General features: G+C 41.8%; 1 protein-coding gene and 1 long non-coding RNA gene across 2 annotated transcripts in view; one reads left to right on the top strand and one right to left on the bottom strand.

The window, feature by feature from the left end:
- Positions 1-21,512, bottom strand: part of SPAG17 (sperm associated antigen 17) — a 224,761-nt gene that overhangs the window by 25,357 nt on the left and 177,892 nt on the right. The window contains exons 38-47 of the mRNA XM_029945849.1: positions 21,264-21,309; positions 19,019-19,118; positions 18,755-18,802; positions 15,925-16,024; positions 15,123-15,225; positions 12,799-12,930; positions 8,092-8,228; positions 6,178-6,362; positions 4,260-4,320; positions 1,210-1,354 (exon numbers count right to left, since the gene is read on the bottom strand). Of these exons, the coding sequence (XP_029801709.1) occupies positions 1,210-1,354; positions 4,260-4,320; positions 6,178-6,362; positions 8,092-8,228; positions 12,799-12,930; positions 15,123-15,225; positions 15,925-16,024; positions 18,755-18,802; positions 19,019-19,118; positions 21,264-21,309 (1,057 nt within the window). The remainder of the gene's footprint in view (positions 1-1,209; positions 1,355-4,259; positions 4,321-6,177; positions 6,363-8,091; positions 8,229-12,798; positions 12,931-15,122; positions 15,226-15,924; positions 16,025-18,754; positions 18,803-19,018; positions 19,119-21,263; positions 21,310-21,512) is intronic.
- Positions 18,489-19,005, top strand: LOC115297713. Its single transcript, XR_003911475.1, has 2 exons — positions 18,489-18,634; positions 18,782-19,005. It is a non-coding gene; the product is annotated as an uncharacterized LOC115297713 (long non-coding RNA).

Raw genomic sequence — 21,512 nt, 5'->3', positions numbered from 1 at the left:
ATTGCTGTGGATTTATTTGTTCTTTCTATTCAAGTCTCCTTTCTTCAAAAGTTTTTGCATTTATAAGACTCAGCTCAAATGCCAAATAGATACATAAGTATATAACTGTAATACAAAGTACTATGTCACTCATGTCACTGAAGTACAAAACAATATAGGAATCATGGGTGAAGATTTTATTTCTGCTTCTAGATTATGTTTCTGTTAAGAAAGTGTAATTATATTCCTGTTAAGAAAGTGTAATTATCATTTTTATATATGATAAAATATTTCATACAGTACCTTGCATATAATAGTTTACTTGATCCCTGTATGTGATCAATATGCAAGAGACACCAATATGACAGTGTGTATGTGTAATTCCATGAATATCCACTTATCCTTTATAATAGAGGGTATCTCCTATTCCCTAACAAGATTGAGGTTTTTATGACCAAGACTTGCTTTATTTATTTATTTATTTTTTTGGTGGTAACTTTATTTTTTTAATTTTTTTGTTTTAGAATATAACACTATTTTTTTAACATATGCAATTATTTTCCATCATTTACAATACAGTAGTTACAATGACACTCCAAATGGATAAGCAAAGTAAAAAATCAGAACCCCAACTTCTATTTCATGTAATTAGACTTATACAGGAATTAGAAGGTTAAGTAACAACTAATCACCTAATTTCACAGCTATTTAAAAACAATTCTGATTGATACCATATAGACAGCCATTAACATTGGCATTCATTCAACTTGCAGTTACTCTTCGTGTACTTTGTAACAGGCATTTTGCTAGATGCTCACAATGATGAAGGAAGACACGACCTTTATCCTAAGAAGTTTAACTCTATGGTTTTAGAAACAGAATTAGTGAAGCAACGGGGTGCAGGTATGAGGGGTTAGGGCATAGCACTCTAATGTTTTCTCCTTGCTCAACTGTAATTTTTGCTCTATTTATGACTACTCAAATTGAACTTTATTTTTTTTTGTTTTTTTGTTTATTTTTGAGACAGGGAGAGACAGTGCGAGCAGGGGAGGGTCAGAGAGAGAAGAAGACACAGAATCTGAAGCAGGCTCCAGGCTCTGAGCTGGCTGTCAGCACAGAGCCCAATGAGGGGCTCGACCCCACGAACCGTGACATCATGACCTGAGCCAAAGCCGATGCTTAACCAACTGAGCCACCCAGGTGCCCCTCAAATTGAACTTTAAAGGATATTTGCTTCCACAGGTAAGAGCAGGATGTCGTGCTCGGTCATAATCTCAATATTGTGTGAGATGTGTGTTGACCCCTTGGCACCTTCCTCTCCGACAGCCATGGCGAACAGCTCCACTTTCAGATCTGTCTGCAAGCCCGCTGCCACCTATAGGACACAATGTGGCTTTAGAATCACACATACTGGAGTTCACATCTTGGCTTTACATGAATTTGGGCAAGTTAGACTCTCTAACCTTGTTTTCCCATCTATAGATTGTTGTTACGGCACTTAGAAGAATTATTTGGTAGATTAGCTAGGTAGACATTCACTAAGCAAAGGGGACCCAGGACAAATTGTGGAAGGAGAAAACCAGGTGCTACTTGGAAGAAGCATAAGAAAAATAAAAGCCAGTGTCCTGGAGGTGGCACTGAAGGCAAACTTGTACAATCCTCCAGCTATGCGCTTTCCTGAATGTCAGCAGTGAGTTCCTATGGGCATCCTTGCAGATAAAGAGAAGTTTAAAGTAAGAGACTTCTGTGAATTGCACAACTTCTTGGCTCTGCCCCTTGGTTTTGTTCCTAATGGAGGACCTGCAATGTGACAGAGCCAGTAGATGGAGACAGAATGAGCTTAAATGCCAAACTGCTTTGGTCTGAAAGCTACGTGGAAGTAGTCTGGACCAACAAAGAAGAAACCCGATATATAATGAAGAAGAAACACAGCAAGGAGTGGGCTTCTTGCCTTGTTCCTTGACGAGAACGCTGGCCAGGAAAGAGCTGTTTGTGTTCCTAAGCTGCCTCTCCAGGAGGTAGGCTAAGAAGCAGACTTGAGAACAATGATCTGGAAAAAATACACCAGAAACTGCCACATGGAAGGCAGTTAGATAGAAGTTTCTTTTTCTCTGAGTATAGTTTGTAAATAACAGGAGTGAAAAAAAATGCTTCCATTTTTTTTTTTAAATGATGTGCTTGTGAAAGTCTGCTCACTGGAGGGTACCCAGCGCTCCGTGTCTGAGGACCAGGCCCTGCGCCCCCGAGCCTGACACTGAGGGCAGGGCTGGGATGATGCCACCCTGCATGGCATCCTGCCATCACTCAGGTCTGCCCGGGCTCTGAACACACTCCTTCCACATTGGCAACCAACCAAGCTGAATAGCAGTTAGCTTTACATATGGACAAATCTATAGATTATACTTGTGCAGAGACAAGACTTACTGTAAAAAAGGGGAAAAAAATTTAAAAACTAACAGTTGAGAGTGAGTTTCAAAGACTACATGCTGGGTTTTTAGTACCAAAAAGATGACTCCAACAGTCATTTTGGCTTTGGGCATCGCCCCTACTTTAAATGAGAAGAAATTTGCTAACTTCCGAGAAACAGTGGAAGAAGAGCTTGCCTTTTGTTTTTGTTTTTGTTTGTTTTATGTTGCAACATTTCAGAAGTTTTTTTTTTTAACATTTATTTATCATTGAGAGACACAGAGAGACAGAGTATGATCATGAGAGGGGCAGAGAGAGAGGAAGACACAGAATCTGAAGCAGGCTCCAGGCTCTGAGCTGTCAGCACAGAGCCTGGCATGAAGCTCGAACTCACAACCCGTGAGATCATGACGTAGGCCGAAGTTGGTTGGGATGCTCAACCGACTAAGCCACCCAGGTACCCCAGGGAAGCGACATTTCTGAAATCTTGACACAGTATGATGAAATGTGTCAGAGGGATACTCATGAATTGGCGAGTCTAATCCCAAAGTATATTTCTGTTTGGAACTGCAGGCTGCAAACGTTTTATAGACCATAAGATATTAGGGCTGGAAGGGGACTAAGAAATTATTGGGTCTAAGCAACTTCTTTTATAGATGAGGAAAACGAGGCACAGAGGGTTTCATTAATCAACCACACTGAGCTGCTGGTGGCACAGTCATAACAAGAAGCCAGCTAATTTTGCACCATACCTAATGGCGCCTTCTGTGTCAACATACACCTGTGGCTGTTTTAGGATCTGGGGACTCAGCGAACACTGTGTGCTGGTGACAGAAGTGGACGTCCTTGCTCCGTGTTCCCATGAGTCTGTGCGTCCCGGTCTGTGATGAAGGATCCCGTGTCTACCACATGTCCTCACTTCATTTGTCACCTAGTCATCCATCTCTTGTGTCCCCACTACGTGCCCAGCTCTGCGAGCGACATGTGTGTCCTACTTATTTTTAACATCCCCCGTCCCCTGTCGCCATCAGCGCTGGCACGAGTAACTCAAAGTTCGCTGAGTGAAATGGAAGGAGTGCTAAACAAGAGGATGTGCTGATCAATAAATAAATGGTAAGATTTATAAGTATGATTTTATTACATTTTATATCTTAATTTATATATTATATTTTGTATATTTATATATTTGTAAACTTTTGTTTACTTGATATACATCTCTGAAATTATCATTTAAAGTGGGTGGCAACATACAGATTTTATATTAAACACTCCATGTTGGGGAATGTGTCAAAGTCAGAACAGGCTGACTTTTTAAAATTGGCATTTTCAGAGCTCCTTGGAAAAATGAGACGGCTGATGACTTTAATATACTACCATTTCCTTACATGCCATTAGATAATATTCTCTTGGCAAACACTAAAATAACAAACCAAATGTATATAAAATAAGAACAATAGAATATATATTTTTTCCAAGGGATTATTCATTTTGCAAAGGAATTTATTACAGGATGCCAGAGGTAATCAGCTTTCCAAGTGCATGTCAAATCATATTTAATTTTTGCAAAGGTAGTTTTCATACAACTATACATAGATGCAGTACTGGGACAAATGAGTGCACTTCAGAATAGTTTCCATAGCTGGAAGTTTAACTCTATTTACACATAGGGTCTGCCTCGTGGTCTCTACACGAAGTGATATTAAGCCACCTACTGTACCAATACCAGGAAACTTTTGCTTGTAACCTAGAAAAATTAGACTTCCACATGGATGAGACTGAATGCGCAGGATGACCTAAAAGCCTACTCCCCCGGAACCAAGCACACATTCCCATGCACACGGGGACACACACAACAGGTGGCACATGGGACTTACAGGCCCCGGTTTGTACGTCACTTTCAGTCCCGTGCTGGGTGGGGGCTGCTTCACCCTAAACCTACCAGGCAAAAAGAGAAAATAAATTTATGCCATCGTGAAAAAGCAACGACTGAACCCAGATGGAATAAAATAGGAAGGTGTTAATATTTGCTCCCAGGGAGCCGGGGGTCCACACCATTGGGAGAACCACCTATTATTCAGTCGGGAGAAGAATCTGGGGCCCACTTTTCAGCCCCCTTTCCATCAAACAGACTCCAAGCCCAGTTTCAAGCCTCTGTTACTGGATGCCAGGAGCAGCTTGGCCTTGGGCAGCCTGTCGTGGCCGCCTGCGTGAACACCACTGCTGACTGCCAGATCATTAAGCTGAAGAATAAAGGCTCTTTTGGAAAGCAGGAGAGCATGGGGGCCAGTATCGCTCTGTCCTGGAATGGGGCGTGCATGTTTGGGGAGAGAAACAGAAAAAGCTCAGAAAAGTTGCAGACGTGAAAAGCCCTGTGCCCACATGTGGTGCCTATTGATCCCTTTCCCTTCCTGTGGTCTGTGGGCTCTGCCTCAAGGTTAAAGAGCTGGAGTAAATTAAAATGCCAGGGAGAGCCCACCTCCACGTTGACCTCAATCCCGCTCCTTCCACCATCAACTTCGCCAGCTATGCCATAGCGGCTGAATTTAACAAGCTGAGGAGTGAAATCCCAAAAGCTCAAAATCTATACTGAGTAGACAGGATCCGCATGGATGAGTTTTATTGGCTTGAAGTCGGTTCTCTATTTCTCCCCACCCACTTTGTTGGCAGTAACCTAAAAAGACAATACGGTCTGATCTGGTGGCCTGGTTGTTTCTGAGGAAACGAACATGATTCCTGAAGCTGGGTATTGGCCTCAACTAAAATGGGACATTGATTTTTTTAAACTGGGTGCCTCTGTAGCTTTATTCCATCTGATTTCCGGTCTCAAGACCAGAGCCAGAAGCTGGAAGGACTTGCCACTTACAATGAGCATAGCTCTGCAATTGAAATAAACATTTATTTCACTGTTTATGGGGGAGAGGCTCATATTATGCTTAAGTTTAGTCCGAGATAGAATAGGGGAGATTTTGTAATTGGTGGCTGTCCTGGTATAGACATATGGTCTGTTGACCCAATGGGAAGGACTGAACTCCCACATGAAGCAAGGACCACAGCTGTGTGGATAAAGCAAGGCACCACAACAAATAGGTCCACAGGAGACCTGAGATCCAGCCTCGCTCTAGCCTATATGACCTTAAAACATGTTACTTTGATCCCCTGTAATAGTCTCTGCAAGTTCTAAAATTCTAATGATCTGGAAATGAAGGACTCTTGTCACTGAATGCCAGATACAGGGCATTTTCACCTGAGAGGTCAGGCTCTGAGTTACGGCCAACTCAGAATATCCGAGCCAAAATGGCCCTAATGACTCAGGTTAATTTTGTTCCCTTTTTTCCTCAGTTTGCATAATTAGTGGAATTAAAATCACTTTTAGGTCATAAAGTACAAACAAATATCAGCTGGTATCACAGTGGGTGGTGGATTTGAGGAATAGGCTTTCAGGTTTTGTGAATTCATTGCTATAACACTTGTACAAGTTCCCCTTCATTTTTGCTGCCTAGATCGGCCCTTGAGTTGCTTCTACCAAACTGTGAATAATGATTAAGGGGAGGACAAAGAAGCACCCACCGCATAGTTAAGGCTTGAGAAGTACTAAGTTAATGAAGAATGAATGAATGAATGAAAGAATGAATGAATGAATGAAGTAAATGGTTAAATGAATGATGTGAAGATCAAGAGTCAAGGTATAACTCAAGGTTCAGTTCAATAAACATTCAGTGGTGTTGGTAGCCAAAGACAGGTCTCAGGGTAGGAGAAAGTGACCTGGGTAGACACTTGGTGCCTTGGCCTCACCTGCAAAAGTCCACTCCAACATTCTTGAGCTTCACAGTGGTTGCATAGGTGTGTCCTTCTTTGAGTACTCCGAACTTCACGGATGGTGGGAGGAGGTGGAATCCGAAAGGGGATGAATTCACGTTGTTAATGGCAGCAGATGCCACAGAGGATGTTCTCACTCTTCCTCCGACCAAATCTTGCACCTTTGCAGTTAAGGAAAAAGTAACAAAAGAAAATGGGTCCCAAGTTGTGTTCCCAAGATAAGAAAATGGCTCTATTGCCGGAGGAAAAGAACCAGTTGGCTGTGGGAGGAAATGAACATTACTGTTCTTATTTCATCTTTACAACAGTGCTGTGAGGAGGGATTTCAGGCTTTCAGGGTAAAGAAGCTGTCATTCTGAGAAGCATAAGGCATCATTTGCTCATGCGGTAAGCGGCAGAGTAAAGTCTCAACCTCAAGTTGGCCTGCTTCTAAACATTAGGCTCTTTCCTCTGTGCCAGTGACTATCCAACTTCAGCTTCCGTCAGAATCACCTGGGAGGTTGGGGCGCCTAGGGGGCTCAGTCCATTAAGCGTCCGACTTTGGCTCAGGTCATGACCTTGTGGTTTGTGGGTTCAAGCCCCACATCAGGTTCTGTGCTGACAGCTAGCTCAGAGCCTGGAGCCTGTTTTCAGACTCTGTATCTCCCTCTCTCTCTGCCCCTTCCCCACTCATGCTCTGTCTCTGTCTCAAAAATAAATAAACATTTTTAATACATAAAAAGAATCACCTGGGAGCCTTGTTAAGACACAAATTGCTGACTCTACCCCCGAAGTTTCTCAGCCAGTAAGTCTGGGAGGTGGGGGGCTGGGAATTTGCATCTATAACAAGTTCACAGGTGTTGCCAGTGCCACCGGTTAGGTAATCACACTCTGTGCTCTTTGTTTTCTTGCTCCTGGACAGCGTTGAGCTCACCTGGGAGCTTGTCAGAAACGGGGAGGTCTCAGAATCTCCATGCCAACAAGATTCCCAGGTAATCCTTGTGCGCATCAAAGTTTGAGAAGCACTCTTATCACACAGTTGATGCGATGGCAGTGAACACAGGGTCCCATGAAACTATTAAGGGATAACCAGCACAAGGATTGGTAGGCTCAAGGCAGGCTTCCCAGCAGAGAGGAGAGGGGATCCTAATCTTCAAGGCTCTGAGGAAGTAAAAAGCTTTTAAAGAACTAAGAGAAACCCACAATGGTTGAAGTGAGTAGGGGGGGCAGGCAAAATGAGGGTGAAGAAGCAAACAGGGCATATGGCCATGCCGCCATTTGGATTTTATCCTAAGAGTCATGGGGAAGGATGGCCAATGATCCCCCGAGCCAGCAGTGCACTGGTAAACTGGCTCTCTGAAAAGAACGTTGATTAGTAGCATTTGCTGAGGTCTATGGTGTGAGAAGACCCAGCAGGGTGATTTCAGGCTAGCCATGGTTTAAGAGCTGGCTCCTAAAATCCCACCACCTGTCCCCCACCCATGAGCCTGGAGGAGATGGCTTGGGCAGAGCATGGCTGTGGCTCATTCTCTTTTTTTACTTTTTATTTTTTTATGTTTTTTATTTATTTTTGAGAGACAGAGACAGCGCAAGCAGGGGAGGATCAGAGAGAGAGGGAGATACAGAATCTGAAGCAGGCTCCAGGCTCTGAGCTAGTTGTCAGCACAGATCCCGATGCGGGGCTTGAACCCATGAACCCTGAGATCATGACCTGAGCTGAAGCCAGACGCTTAACTGACTGAGCCACCTAGGCACCCCTCATTCTCTTTGTGACCTGAAGGCCTTCATGGGGAGATGATGGTATGTCCAGTCTATCCCAGTACCCAGTGGCTGGACATCAGTGAGTTCAATGGGTCAGAAATGTATGAAATGCCACCGGCTCTGGAATACTGGTCCCCGTATCTGTCTTACCTTTGCGAGAGGCTGACACTTGGGCTTAGAGCTCAGCAAGTAGTAAGGTAACTTCACTTTTTCTTTCCTTGCTTGGCCTGCAGCATCCTGCAGCAATGACTGGATGGGGATTTTCATGGTCTCCCAGGACTCTGCTTCTGCGAGAAGTTTAAATTGTGCCACAGAGACATATTATTCAAAGCCATTTGAGGTCATACCAGAGTTTATGAGAATGTAAGCCAACACGGGAAACTTTCCTTCTCTTCTTTTTAAAAAACATATTTAAAGGAACAAAGTCAACCCTAGCATTCTAGCTCTACATCTTACAAAGAGATCGTGCCTAACATTGGCTCTCGAGACACCCCTCTGAGATGGGCAGGGCAGGTGCTTATTAGCATATCTTTTCTAAAGAAAAGAGAAAAGTCAAATTCTGAGAAGCTGAGTGACCAGATCTCCCCAGGCTTCTTTCCATGAAATCAATGAGCACAATACAATAAACATACAGACTCTGAAAGATCTCTTAAAACCAATGAAGGAAAAACAACCCTTATAGTTTTATACTTATGTATTTATATACTTCTAAAAAGTGGCTTAGTAATTACAGATAAATTAAACCAGGGAATAAATCTTCATGTCTCTACACTTGGGGAAGGAGTGAGCAAAAGTAGATAATCTGCATAGCTGCAGCTGTATTTCTCCAAATACCCAGGCGGTTGAAATAAGAACAGTAGTTTAGATTATCTTATGTAAACGTCCTTTCCTGCATTCAGATCATCAAGAGCGGGAAGGCAAGGAAACCAATATCTGAGTATCCACCATCTGCAGTCAAGTACCACAAGTATGTTTTTACATATAGCATCTTACTTAATTCTCATAAAATCCTACAAGGCAAGGGCTATGGTAATTCAGATCATTGTACGCTCTGCACTCTCCCCCTCACCTGCCTCCATTCCCCACTCTGCCCAGACATACTTCTGGTGCCACAACATCTCTGGCTCCCGTCACCAAGATGGCACGTGACCCATGCAGAGCTGGTGCAGGCTCCTCACCAGTATATTTCCACAGAGGCCGACAGGGATGATCCCAACTTTGCCTACTGGGTTACGGATCTGGAAGAATCTAAATCTTGGACCTCTGTTGTCATGGTTCTGGCCACATGGACATAGTCTGTTCTTTGCAGGAGAGGGTAAAACCAAACAGGGCCAAATTGGGATGGAGCAGGATGGAGGCAGGAGGGGGGATGCCCAGAGAGAGGGACGATAAGACATACACACACACACACACACACACACACACACACACACACACTCTTGAAAAGTAGGGCATCTGGATCCAGTCATCCCTGGGGTGACACCACATCTGTCACTCTGCGGTTGGCTTTTGAACACCAATAACTGTCTCCCCACTTTTCTGTTCAGCAACTTTGAGTTCTCTCAGTTATGAATTAAAGAGTCATAACTAATAAAAATAGGAGTTATCTGTTGTTGTCTTGTTGTTGTTGTTGTTGTTTTTACAAACAAGGCAACTGAGGTTTAATAACTGGTCCAAGCACGGAAAGAAGGGGCAGGGCTGGAATATGGGCCCACGTGAGTCAGGCTCCTCCAGGAACACATCCCTTCTCCTAGCACGAGCTAACAGAAAATATAGATGCTGGTCTCTGCCCCTGGTTCCTGCCCCAGAACTCCTAAAACCCTTGGAATCTCCTATATAACAGCAGTAGGAACATCTTTTGTTCTAATATTTGGTCTTTGACCCACGTTCCTAACATAGGGCTCCTAAATGCATTGGACTTTCCCGGATGGTCACAGAGTCTTTTGATAAAATGAGGCTACTCTTCCTTAGCTCCTGGATAGCTTTGAGGTGGGGGCCAGTCACCAGAAAGACCACGCCGTAATTAGCAGCTTAGAACTTTCAGTTCTGCCTCCATTCTCTGGGAAGGGGAGAGGAGATGGAGACTGATCAATCATGCCTGTGTGATGGATCCTTCATGAAACTGCCCACAATACAGGGCTGTGAGAGCTTCTGGGTTGGTGAACACATATGTGTATCTGGAGGGTGTGTGCACCCCATCTCCACAGGACCCTTCCAGACCTCACCCTATGCCTCTTCATCTGGCTGTTCATCTGTGCCTTTTATCATTTCCCTTACATAATAATACATGAGTTCTGAGCTGTTGTCGCAAACTGTAAAACCCTAGGTGGGGATCATGGGAACCCCAGTTATAGCTGGCTGGTCAGAAGCACAGGTGACAGCCCGGATTTGCAACTGTCACCTGAAGTTGGGGGTAGGGGCAGTCTTGTGGGACTGAGCCCTTCACCTGTAGGGTCTGTACTATGTGTATTTGGTGCCAGAATTGAAGTGCATTGTAGGACACCCAATTGGTGTTGCAAAATTGCTTGGTGTGGGAGACCCCTCCCCCCACATCTGGACACACAAGTGTTCTGTATGAATAGTGAGTTTTTCCTAGACAACTGCTCCAGTATGTCCCAAACTCATCCATGCGTCATAATCTCCTGAGCTTGTTCTAGAAAAATAGAAATTCCCAGGCCACCTATTGTCCCAGGCCAGACAAGTCCTATTTTAGACCAACACAGAATCAGAATCTCTGGGGATAGAGCTCAGGGAGCAGTGTTTTAATGTATTTAATTCCCTTTGGTCACCATTTCCTACATATGCAACCATTCTAACAGCTTGATGTATCTTTTTGTTTGTTTTCTTACCATATGTATATTACTGTTTTGTGTAAATGCACGAGTTTACAAGTCTAATGAGTTCTAATTAATTGCTCATAGTGCTATTATTAATAGTAAATACTAGGGACGCCTGGGTGGCTCAGTCGGTTGGGCGTCCGACTTCAACTCATGTCATGATCTCACAGTTTGTGGGTTCCATCAGACTCTGTGATGACAGCTCAGAGCCTGATGCCTCCTTCAGATTCTGTGTTTCCCCCTCTCTCTGTCCCTCCCATGCTCATGCTCTGTCTCTGTCTGTCAATAATAAATAAAAATGTTTAAAAAAATTTTTTAATAGTAAATACTGATAGGGAGTCTGTCATGTGCCAGGCACTACTCTGAAAAGCAGTTTACAGATATTGATTTAATCCTGACAACCTCGTGATGCATATTACATTATTTCCCCTTTCCAGAAGAGGAAAAGGGAAGGGATATGGAATTAGACAGTGTGCCCAGGGTCACACAGCTATTCTATAAGGAGCCAGGCCCAGCCTGTCGGCTCTGCTGGGTGTCCCTCTGCCTCCGATAATTCTGATGCATTATCACCCCACTGGGCACCCCTGGCCTTCTGCAGGGATTGGAGGCAGGGGAGGAGTGCTTGAGGGCTTGAAGCAGTGGACACAGAGCTACTTCTTCTTCTTCTTTTTTTGAGAGAGACAGAGAGCAAGTGAGCATGAGCAAGCTGGGGAGGGGCAGAAGGAGAGAGAGAGAGAGACAGAGAGAGAGACAGAGACAGTGTGAAGCAGACTCCATGGCCAGCTTGAAGGCTGACACGAGCATCGATCCCACCCCCTGACCTGACCCAAAATCAAGAGCCAGAGGCTTAACTGGCTGAGCCACCCAGGCACCCCCAGAGGTACTTTAATATTTAAGTTGGGATGGTCCCACTAGTGGGATCCTCTGAATATGACCGCTGGGCCTGATGCCCCTGAAGAAGCCGTCCTGTCTCCACTGAGGTGGACTGGACTGTGGTATGTATTCATAATCACTTTTTAGCTGCAGCATTTCCATGCCTAGAACAATGCCAGGTGTACAGTAGCCCCTGAGTAAATTATCCACTGAATGAATAAACTTTATAGAAGAGACAACTTTAAAATCAGGAAGGCAAAAGGCATGTGTAAGGTAAATCCCTAAGTCACTCATCAGATGCTCCTTCTGTGAGAGGTAAAACTAAGACCTCACTTTGTTTTTTTTAAAATATAATTTATTGTCAAGATGGCTAACATACAGTGTACACAGTGCATTCTTGGTTTTGGGGGTAGATTCCCATGATTCATCACTTACATACAACACCCAGTGCTCATTCCAACAAGTGGCCCTCAGTATGGACCATGTTCACAGGAGAGAATGGGTGCAAATTCATCTACAAAATTTAATTACTCTTTTTTTTCTGACCAGCCATAAAGATGAATTAAGTTCAGCAAAATCAGTGAGATTCCACTGAATTACAATGATCTTGTATTATTCCATATGTTAATTTCTGCTACCCAAATGAGATCATGTGCTGCACAAATGGAGACTACATTTTATGTTCTCTTCTAGCACCTGCAGACCAAGAAAATACTGAAAAAGTGGGTAAATCCAACTACCAAATTACCGGCTACCGCAAAAAAGCTACCAGGTTCCTGATGTTTGTCAAATAATGCAAGCTCTCAGATCCATGAGGGAAAAAAATCAAGTAATATAATGTAATAAATTAATTTAAATAAATAACAATATACAATAAAGAAATAAAATACAATAACCATCTAAAAACACATTTGCCATTTTTTCCTTTCAATCGGGTCTTGCACTCATTCTCAAAATATTTTTTGAAATACTTTGATGTGCGAAGAGGCCTTGCAAAGTGCTTTAGATCTGGGACCTGTGACCCTTTTAGATTTTTTTCTATAACCACCAACTGTACATTCAGCTCCCAGGGCCATGTTCCCAACTCCAAAAAGACATAATGGTCCGTTTCAAGAAAGAACGAGGTAAAACCAAATGACTGTCATACCTTCAGTAGGTTTTGCTACATTTTCAGCTTGGTTCTGGCCAGCAGACTCCTTGAAATCCATAAACCTCTCCAGTTTTGGAACCCTCGGTGTTTCTGAGGATTCCTCTTCTGAAACTTGTTTTGGCTGTGAATCTAGAAAACCCCAAACAAATAGTATAAAGTGATACTCTGGACAATGAGATACCAATGTTTGTAGTTCTTGAAGTTTGTTTGCAGTTTGTACCCCTGCCTTTAGAAAGACTAAATGGTCTATTAATGGCCATTAAGAGGTAGCGATTCTTCATTATATGATGCAACGTCTGCCATTAACAGGACCGTATCTGCAACAAACACACTCCCTGGGAGCTAGCTGGTTCTACAAGACAATACAGTAGTTATCTTGGTTGGGTTATGAAGCAGAGACCAAGTAATTGAGCCTACTTTTACCTGGCAAGAGTAACTGAGATGTGAGTTCTTTTTAAAGTTTCCAATCTTAAATCCATTCGTTATTTTTTGTGTTTTGTATTATTATTTTTAAATTTATATCCAAGTTAGTTAGCATATAGTGCAACAGTGTTTTCAGGAGTAGATTCCTTAACGCCCCTTACCCATTTAGCCCATCCTCCCTCCCACAACCCCTCCAGTAACCCTCTGTGTGTTCTCCATATTTAAGAGCCTCTTATGTTTTTGTCATCTCCCTCCTTGTTTTTATATTATTTCTGCTTCCCTTCCCTTATGTCCATTTGTTTTGTATCTTAAAGTCCTCATATAATCATATATTTGTCTTTCTCTGACTAATTTTGCTTAGCATGATACTTTCTAGTTCTATCCATATAGCTGCAAATGGCGAGATTTCATTCTTTTTGATTGCTGAATAATACTCCATTGTATATAAATACCATATCTTCTTTATCCATTCATCTGTCAATGGACACTTTGGTTCTTTCCATACTTTGGCTATTGTTGATAGTGCTGCTATAAACATTGGGTTCATGTGTCCCTTTGAAACAGCACACCTGTATCCCTTGGATAAATACCTAGTAGTGCAATTGCTGAGTCATAGGGTAGTCCTATTAAATCTATTGTTATGAAAATATATCTAAGAAATCAGTGCAACACAAAATACATTTAAAATACATCTATCAAGGACTGGGGATGCAAATATGTACATTTGAGCTTGTATGGGGGCCGCCCTGGCTAAATGGTGGTGGCTCCCCGGAGGACTGTTGAGGAACCTGTGGCCTCACCCACTTTGAAGGGGACAGTAGGCTTCATTGATTAGGTTTGATTAGGGACCAGGTGGACACCACCACCATCAGCCTTCATCGCTAATTTCTCCTCATTTTGGTTCCAAGGCATCTTCCCAGCCTTAGTTTTTGCTTTGCAGACTCTGGTGTAATCAGATGTTTTCTTTGGCTGTGCTCATTCCAGGCTGCTGAGGCTCTGGTATTGCACTGTGCAGGAGAAAATTCCTCTATCTGGATGTTCTCACTACCCAGTTTATGAAAATGAAGCACTAAATTCCATTTCCTCCCAAAATTCTCCAACATGCATCTCTTGAAAAGGAGACCTCGTTCTACACATCCATCGCACCCAAGAAAACTTGCAAAACTTCCACAGTGCCCTCTCAAACTTAAACAGTGGCCCAAAAGATCTTTTATGGCTGTTTATTTTTTCTCAACTCTGCTTCTAAAAGTTTATGTATTGCAAGGAGTTCAGATGTCTCTTTGATCTCTTAATAGAGATCTCTCTTCTCTTAATGACACTGACTATTTTTTGAAGAGTCCAGGACAGTTGTCTCACAGAATGTCTACATTCAGGACTCATCTGATGTTTCCTCTTGGTTAAATTTCAGTTAAGGATTTGGCAAGAATTCTATATAGGTCCTAGGCACTTCATATTGTACTTATAAGAAAGCACTTACTGCTAGCACAATTGCTAGGAGTCTGGTCACTTGGCTGGGCTGGAAAATGCCGTCTCTTTTCACTATAAAGATACACTTCCCTCATTATTAGTAGGTATTACGTGAGGTGATACTTTGAGCCTGTGTTTCTGCCTTGCTCTCCACCAACCTTTCACCATTCCCTTAATTCGTAAACCAGTCAGGTGTTCTAAATGTCTTTGGGTAAAATTTAAGCACATCGGATGAAAATGAAATTTGATTTATATCTTGGTTTCCTCGTGTAACTCAGCCAGATTTGTAGCATGCAAGCCACAATAGGTTATGCCATCAGCCGTTACTGAGACAAGAGCCGGTAGGAGCCAGTTATGTCCTAAGATGCCACCGTTAGGTACTCTTCACTTAAGCACATTCACAGGGATAACAGGGTACAGAAACACATTACCTGGAGGAAGACTGGATGTTTTCTTGGCAGTTGTTTCATCTGCATCTTCCGCTGTCTTTGTAAAAGGAGGCAAGTTTTTGGAAAGGGTGTCCAGATAATCCATCTGAAAGGGAAATCCAAAAGACTTACTTCAGACTTATGCATGCCTGGAAGGCACCCATCACAAGCATGTTAAGTTGAAGAGCAATGATGCAGGCATTTTTTTTTTAAGGCTCTGAAACTGAAAGCTTTTCAAGAGACCGTTAAGCTCAATTCTAGATTTTGTCAATCTGTCCTAACTTCCTAGAACTTCTTCTCAGGCTGCTTCCAGTTAATAATAGCATCTGGAACATTCATAGGAATACAAGGAGCTGTAAACACATGAAGATATTCACTTTGCTTAAACATTTCGGGGTTTCATAGGAATGCTCTGTGTCCTTGGGCTTCCAAGAACTCACAGTAATTTAGTGCTGTTTCAGCAGTTGATGAGTGCAGAAATTTTAATGGAATAAAAACTTCAACATGGAATCTATAAGATGAAAATAGGGAGAATTCAACCCCAAGGAGAGCTTGAAATAGATGGAGGAGGGTGATTAATAGTGATAATGCAAGGTGCAGAGGTGGAGTGGTAGGAATAGATTGGCAAGATCTGAAATTAGTTTTCTCTCTAAAATGATTGTGAGGACATGGATTTGAAAGATGAAGTTAGTCATTGGGCTGATGAAAAAAATGAAACATCAGAAAGGTTGATTACATAATAACACATATTGTGTCAACTTTTATAAAGAGTCTTACTGAATTGTTGTTAAATACATTCAATTACCTTTGACTGACATAACTTGCTCAGTTCAGATTTGAAGTAGGGTGATATTACTTTGTTCCTCATTTCCATTAGGTAATGCTTTGTGTTGTCAATTTCCTTCCTGGTTGGTATTTCCATAATGATGCAAAAGAAGACAGAATATTTTGCAATGTTATTCGCTTGTGTTTTATCTTTAAATCCTGCAGAAATGGGATCACTAGCAGTAAAGCTGGTAATAATGAACTCATCAGACAATTTTTTTTGGTCAGCTTGTTTTGGTTCATATTCTGCTCTTTCTAGAATCAGTCACGTTTCCTGCTTCAAAAATCAGGCTTTCATTTAAGATATGAAATAATGATATCCAATGGGAGTTTGGTTTACAGCTGACCCCAGAAGATCACACTACACATGGTTGACCTATTTCGTGGGTCTTTCAATTTTCTGAGGTTTAAAGGCCAGCTTGATTCGACCAATTTCCGTCATTTCAGTAGCAGGGATAACAAAAACTAAAACCAAAACCTCAGAAATGGTTTATGCGTCGTGGGATCAATGACTGCAAAGTAAAATAAAAGCAATTATGATAAATCTCCTAATTGTCTTTCCAGTATCAGAACTCTATACTGGGAATGTGATAGACGAGCTAAAAACTTCACTTCCCAGACTTTTCAATATGTAGGGAAGGCCAATAAGAAGTAAACAGTCATTGGGCAAGACTCCAGATAACCTTTAAAGAGAGCTAACTCAGCTAGGAGGCTTTCCCTGTGTCCTTGCCTCAGCTCTTTTCCCACTTCCTAAGATGTGGATGGAATGGCTGCAGCTGTGGCAGTGATTTTGCAACCATGAGACAACTTTGAGGATGGAAGCCATGTGCTTGGAATGATGGAACAGATATAAAGAAGAGACCTGAGTTCCTGATGATGTGGTGCTGCCCACCGTGGACTGCCCACTTCTGACTTACTTGACATCAGAGAAGATAAACTTCTTTCTTATAAAAGCACTGATTTGCAGGCTTGTCTGTTCGATGTAGCTGAGTCTAATCTTAGCTGAAATCATTTTCATTTTTAAAGTGCTTGTCACGTACTAGAAACTTTGCCAAGTGTATTTGCAAATTTTACAAATTTATGAAGAAATTTTACACTTTTTACACATTTAATCTTGTAATAACTCTATGAGTTACTCTTATCATGCCCCTTTGGTCAAAAACAATGAAGGTATAGAAAAGTTAAGTAGCCTACCTTAAATCACATACCTAGTAAGAGGTGAAGTGTGAATTAAAACCCAGGTTGCCTGCCTCCAAGCCCATGACCTTGGTAAGTGCTGTTAGTCACCCAGTGTGTGAGCTGAAAGATACCTTGGATATTAGGTGGCCCAATCATCCACATTTTATAGATGAGCAATCTGAATTCCCAAGGTACACTGGACTGATGGAAATCAGTAGAGTGGGAAATGCTGACTTATACAAGGGTAAATACGTTTTGTTCCTATAGGACTTAGTGTACAGTGGGGCTCTCTAAAAAATCAGGACAACCAGCTGGCATCATCCATCTGTGAGTGACCAAGTTGTAACGGACTCTCGGTCCACCGGCTCTAACACTGTGCCCTTTCTCTCATATTAGCTGGCCTGTCAGGAAATATGGGCCAAATCAAAATATTATCTCACCGAAACAACTTTAATTTCCCATTAAATTACCTTATCTCTACTGCTGCCTCAGATTGGTCATCCATCTATGACAGTGGGGTTATTGCCTGTCACTCTCAGAACTGTTCTCACAGAGTTAAGTCCTCCCCTTGAGAACCCCCAACTCCTCTTTGCATTCTCCTTTCTGATTCTTGCACAGAACCTGACCCTTGTGGCTCACCTTCAGGGTCCCTGAGACTTTCTCCTTCTTTAACCCTCTCCCCAACCCATTTTCTCTGCTGCCAAAACTTCTCTTTCAATGACCCAAATCTAACTGTGCATTTCACTTTCTTCTTCAAAAACTTTCATTGGCTTGCCATTCTCTACCTGTAGGTTAAAATCTGAGAGTGTTAATGTTTCACAAACTTTAAGAGTGTGAATTGATAACACATACACATGATTTAAAAAAGTATTCAAGAGTATGTAATAAAAAGGAAGTCTCTGTCCCATGCTGTCCCCTAACCTCTCAGTCTGCTTCCTCACAGGCAGTTGTGGTCACCAGTCTCTTAGAAATCCTTTCAGGGATATTCCATGAGACAATGCATACCTTCTAGTTTGGCCTTGAATACAGGGGTGGCCCATGAGACGCAAGGTCCTAGCTCACCACTTCTCCCACACGTTCTGCAGGGTGACCCAGACATTTTTATGAATTAGAAACTCCATCCTTCCTCCCGTCATTTTGGAGAGAAGCCATGCAAATGTGTGTAAAAGTAAGGTAGGGACTACTACATTCTCAGTAAATGTATCCAGCTCCCTTTCCTTACAGGGTGGTACCTCGGCTAGGGAGGAAAGCAAAGCAAAGCACATAATGCTTGGAACGCATTCCTCATTGAGTTAGAAGAACCCTTGAATGTTTATGACTAGGCTCTGCGTTGAGTTCTAGAATATTCCCTAGTATATTCGAATTGCTGGAGCACAGAGAGTGTCTGAGAACTGCCTTGCCTACGGCAAGGAGGTGATCTGCGTAAGGGTCAGATGGACTTCCTCTCGGGACAGTGACAGCCTCACTCGGAAGCTGAGTAGCCACTTGGCAAAAACGTAGAAGAGATTCAGGTAATGGCGGAGAGCCCAGGTGGTAGGACTTTTCAACCTCCCCCACTCTCAAGACCCTTGACTCCACAAAACGGGGTGCTTTCACATGCTTATGGATACTGTACGTCAAGATGGAATTACCTCTTTTTTTCCAACTTTTCTCTCCAGAGCTCTCCTTTTGCTGTTTGCCTGCGTGAAAGGAAAGTACGATGAAAAAGGGCAAGGCTCTCAGCTTCCAAACAAGAGAGGAAAAACTTCCACCGTATAATAAGTTGTTGGGATGTAGGTGATATAAGGCTGAGAATTCACTGATGTAGTCACCCAGGGTTATGGCGCCACATCTCTCCATTTCCCCAACCACTGTGTGCTGAATACTAATTTGAACACACTAAGAGAGCAGCTTACCTCCATTTCTTGTCAAAGAAATCTGTGCCAATCATTTCTGGCCGATCTTTTGGAGCTGTAGGCAATGACTGCTTGAATAATTCAGTTAGGTGCGCTGCAACTTTAAAAACAGATGCATTTAAATTTCTCTTCACATCTTTATGGCAACAATACACCATCAGTGCCTGATTACTCCCTGGAGAGGTTTTTTTACAAGCCCATATTTCTATCAAGTGTTTACTAGAATTTCCATGACCAAACAGTAATATACCAGTAAACCAGACCACTTTTATGAAATAATCCTATTAGAGAACACACATCTTACTGTCAAAGGTAGAATGTAGTGACATGTCATTTATCCCACATCATTTGTGTTTTACCTAACTGAATTTCTTCATATCTGAAACACCAAAACTTAAAAAAAAAATTAACCATTTTATTGAAATTGTTTTTCTAAAAAAAGAAAACAAATCTAAGGATCTGGATCTAAGTATATTAACATAATACAATGATTGTTTGGTAATTTGGGCAGTTATTCTGAGCTTATTCCTCAGATCATGATCTTGGTGGGATGTTAACACAGGTTTAAAAAAAAAGTTCCATGTTCTATCTGAGCTTGGGAAATACTGATTATACAAGGTTAAATATGTTTTGTTACTGCAGGACTTAGTGTACACTGTGGCTCTCTGAAAACATAAGGAAATATGCAGCATTATCCAAACTTATTTTATCATAATATTCATTTTTGGTGCAGCCATTTCATAGATTAGTGTTTCGGGAAATTCTCTGGGGAGCATTGACTTAAAATCACCACTAGAGGAGCGCCTGTGTGGCTCAGTTAGTTAAGCGTCTGCCTTCTGCTTAGGTCATGATCTTGCGGTTTGTGGGTTTGGCCCCGCCTAGGGCTCTGTGCTGACAGCTCAGAGCCTGGAGCCTGTTCTGGCTCTCCTCTGCTCAAGCTCTGTCTGTCTGTCTGTCTCTCTCTCTCAAAAATGAATAAACGTTAAAAAATTAAAAAAAATTAAAAAATAAAATCACCGCTAATACTATTGCAACTGTAAGTATGCAGGACCTGTTTGACTCCTGCATCTGTTTTTGTTTATGTGTTTGAAAATATGTTTAGTTTGTCCATTATCAGGTAACCTGCACATGTATCTCTGCGGTGATTGTACTCTTACGCCAGAGATCACACATTCAAGTGCTACAGTGTATAGTTACCAGATAAAGTATAGAGCATCCAGGTAAATTTGAACTCCAGATGAACACCAAAAAATTTTATAAGTATGTCCCAAATAGCACATGGAATATACTTATACTAAAAGATTGCTTGTTGTTTACCTGAAATTCAAATTTAAACTGAGCCTTCTGAATTTTTATTTGCTAAGTCTGACAACCACGGTGTAATGGGCTGCCCAGGTAAACGAGTGACAACAGAGTGGCTGCTATGGGCTGTAATGACTTCTTCAGTTTGCAGTCATCCTAAGGGGGCAGCTGTTAATCCTCTTCAACCAAATGTCACTATACGGTAATGTCACATTTCAAGAGATGGCACATTGAGATAAAGAAAAATAACTGTGCAAGCCAACACTGGGGGGCGGGGCGGGGACACATAAAACACATCTGTGGGCTAAATGAAGCCTATGGCTGCCAGTTTCTGACCTTTGTCATACGACCAAAATAGAACAGGAAAAGAAAAGCCCAAACTACCCAATGCTTCCTTCCCTCTCTGCTGTGAACTATGAAGGTATATAACAAAGCTTGCTGGGGCTACGTATTCTCCAAGTAAATATGCTTTGAATCAGGGTATTTTCCTAGAGTAGACTGCTTGAGCTATATAGACAATGTAAAACAGTGCAAGGCTTTGGTGTTAACTGCATAGGTGCTCAAAAATTCTGTGTGTGTGTGTGTGTGTGTTGGGGGCAGAGTGTTGGCTGGTTGATGGTTGATTCCTTCCCCCTTGGGTCTTAGCTATGTTGGAAATATAAGCTGAGGTTGACAGAAATGTCAAATGTCAACTGTTGTCATTCAACAAATGAGCGTTAAAGATAAATTAGAGGCAGCCATGTTTGTCAAGGATCTCACAATTTAGGCTGAAAAAAAATAAATAATTATAATACAACATGGCCAATGTGACAATGGAAATATATATATATTTCTGAACCTTCAGAATATATATGTATAGTACTTTGCTATCACACGAAGGAATGACTGAAAAGTGCATTTAAGATTCTTAAATATTTGGCAGAAAAATATTAAATGTAGTTACCTTCAGTTACATGACTTTTTGCAGTTTCTTCCATTTTAGGGAATGACTGAAATGAAGATAGAATTCCTTAATGATGATGATTATATTATATACAAATTCACTCTATTTTACAAGATGCTTCATGGAAAATTACTATAAAATGAATTAGTTTTTTAAAAATGAATTAGTTTTTTAATGCCAGTACATTTTTTTAGGCATTCCTTTCACATAACAGAATTTTCAAAAATGCAAATCATTTCAAGTTGTAGA

Source organism: Suricata suricatta, chromosome 8, assembly GCF_006229205.1.
Source record: "Suricata suricatta isolate VVHF042 chromosome 8, meerkat_22Aug2017_6uvM2_HiC, whole genome shotgun sequence".
NCBI classification, from domain to species: domain Eukaryota; kingdom Metazoa; phylum Chordata; class Mammalia; order Carnivora; family Herpestidae; genus Suricata; species Suricata suricatta.
Note: the sequence above shows the minus strand (reverse complement) of the source record. Positions and strands in the feature narration are given on the sequence as shown.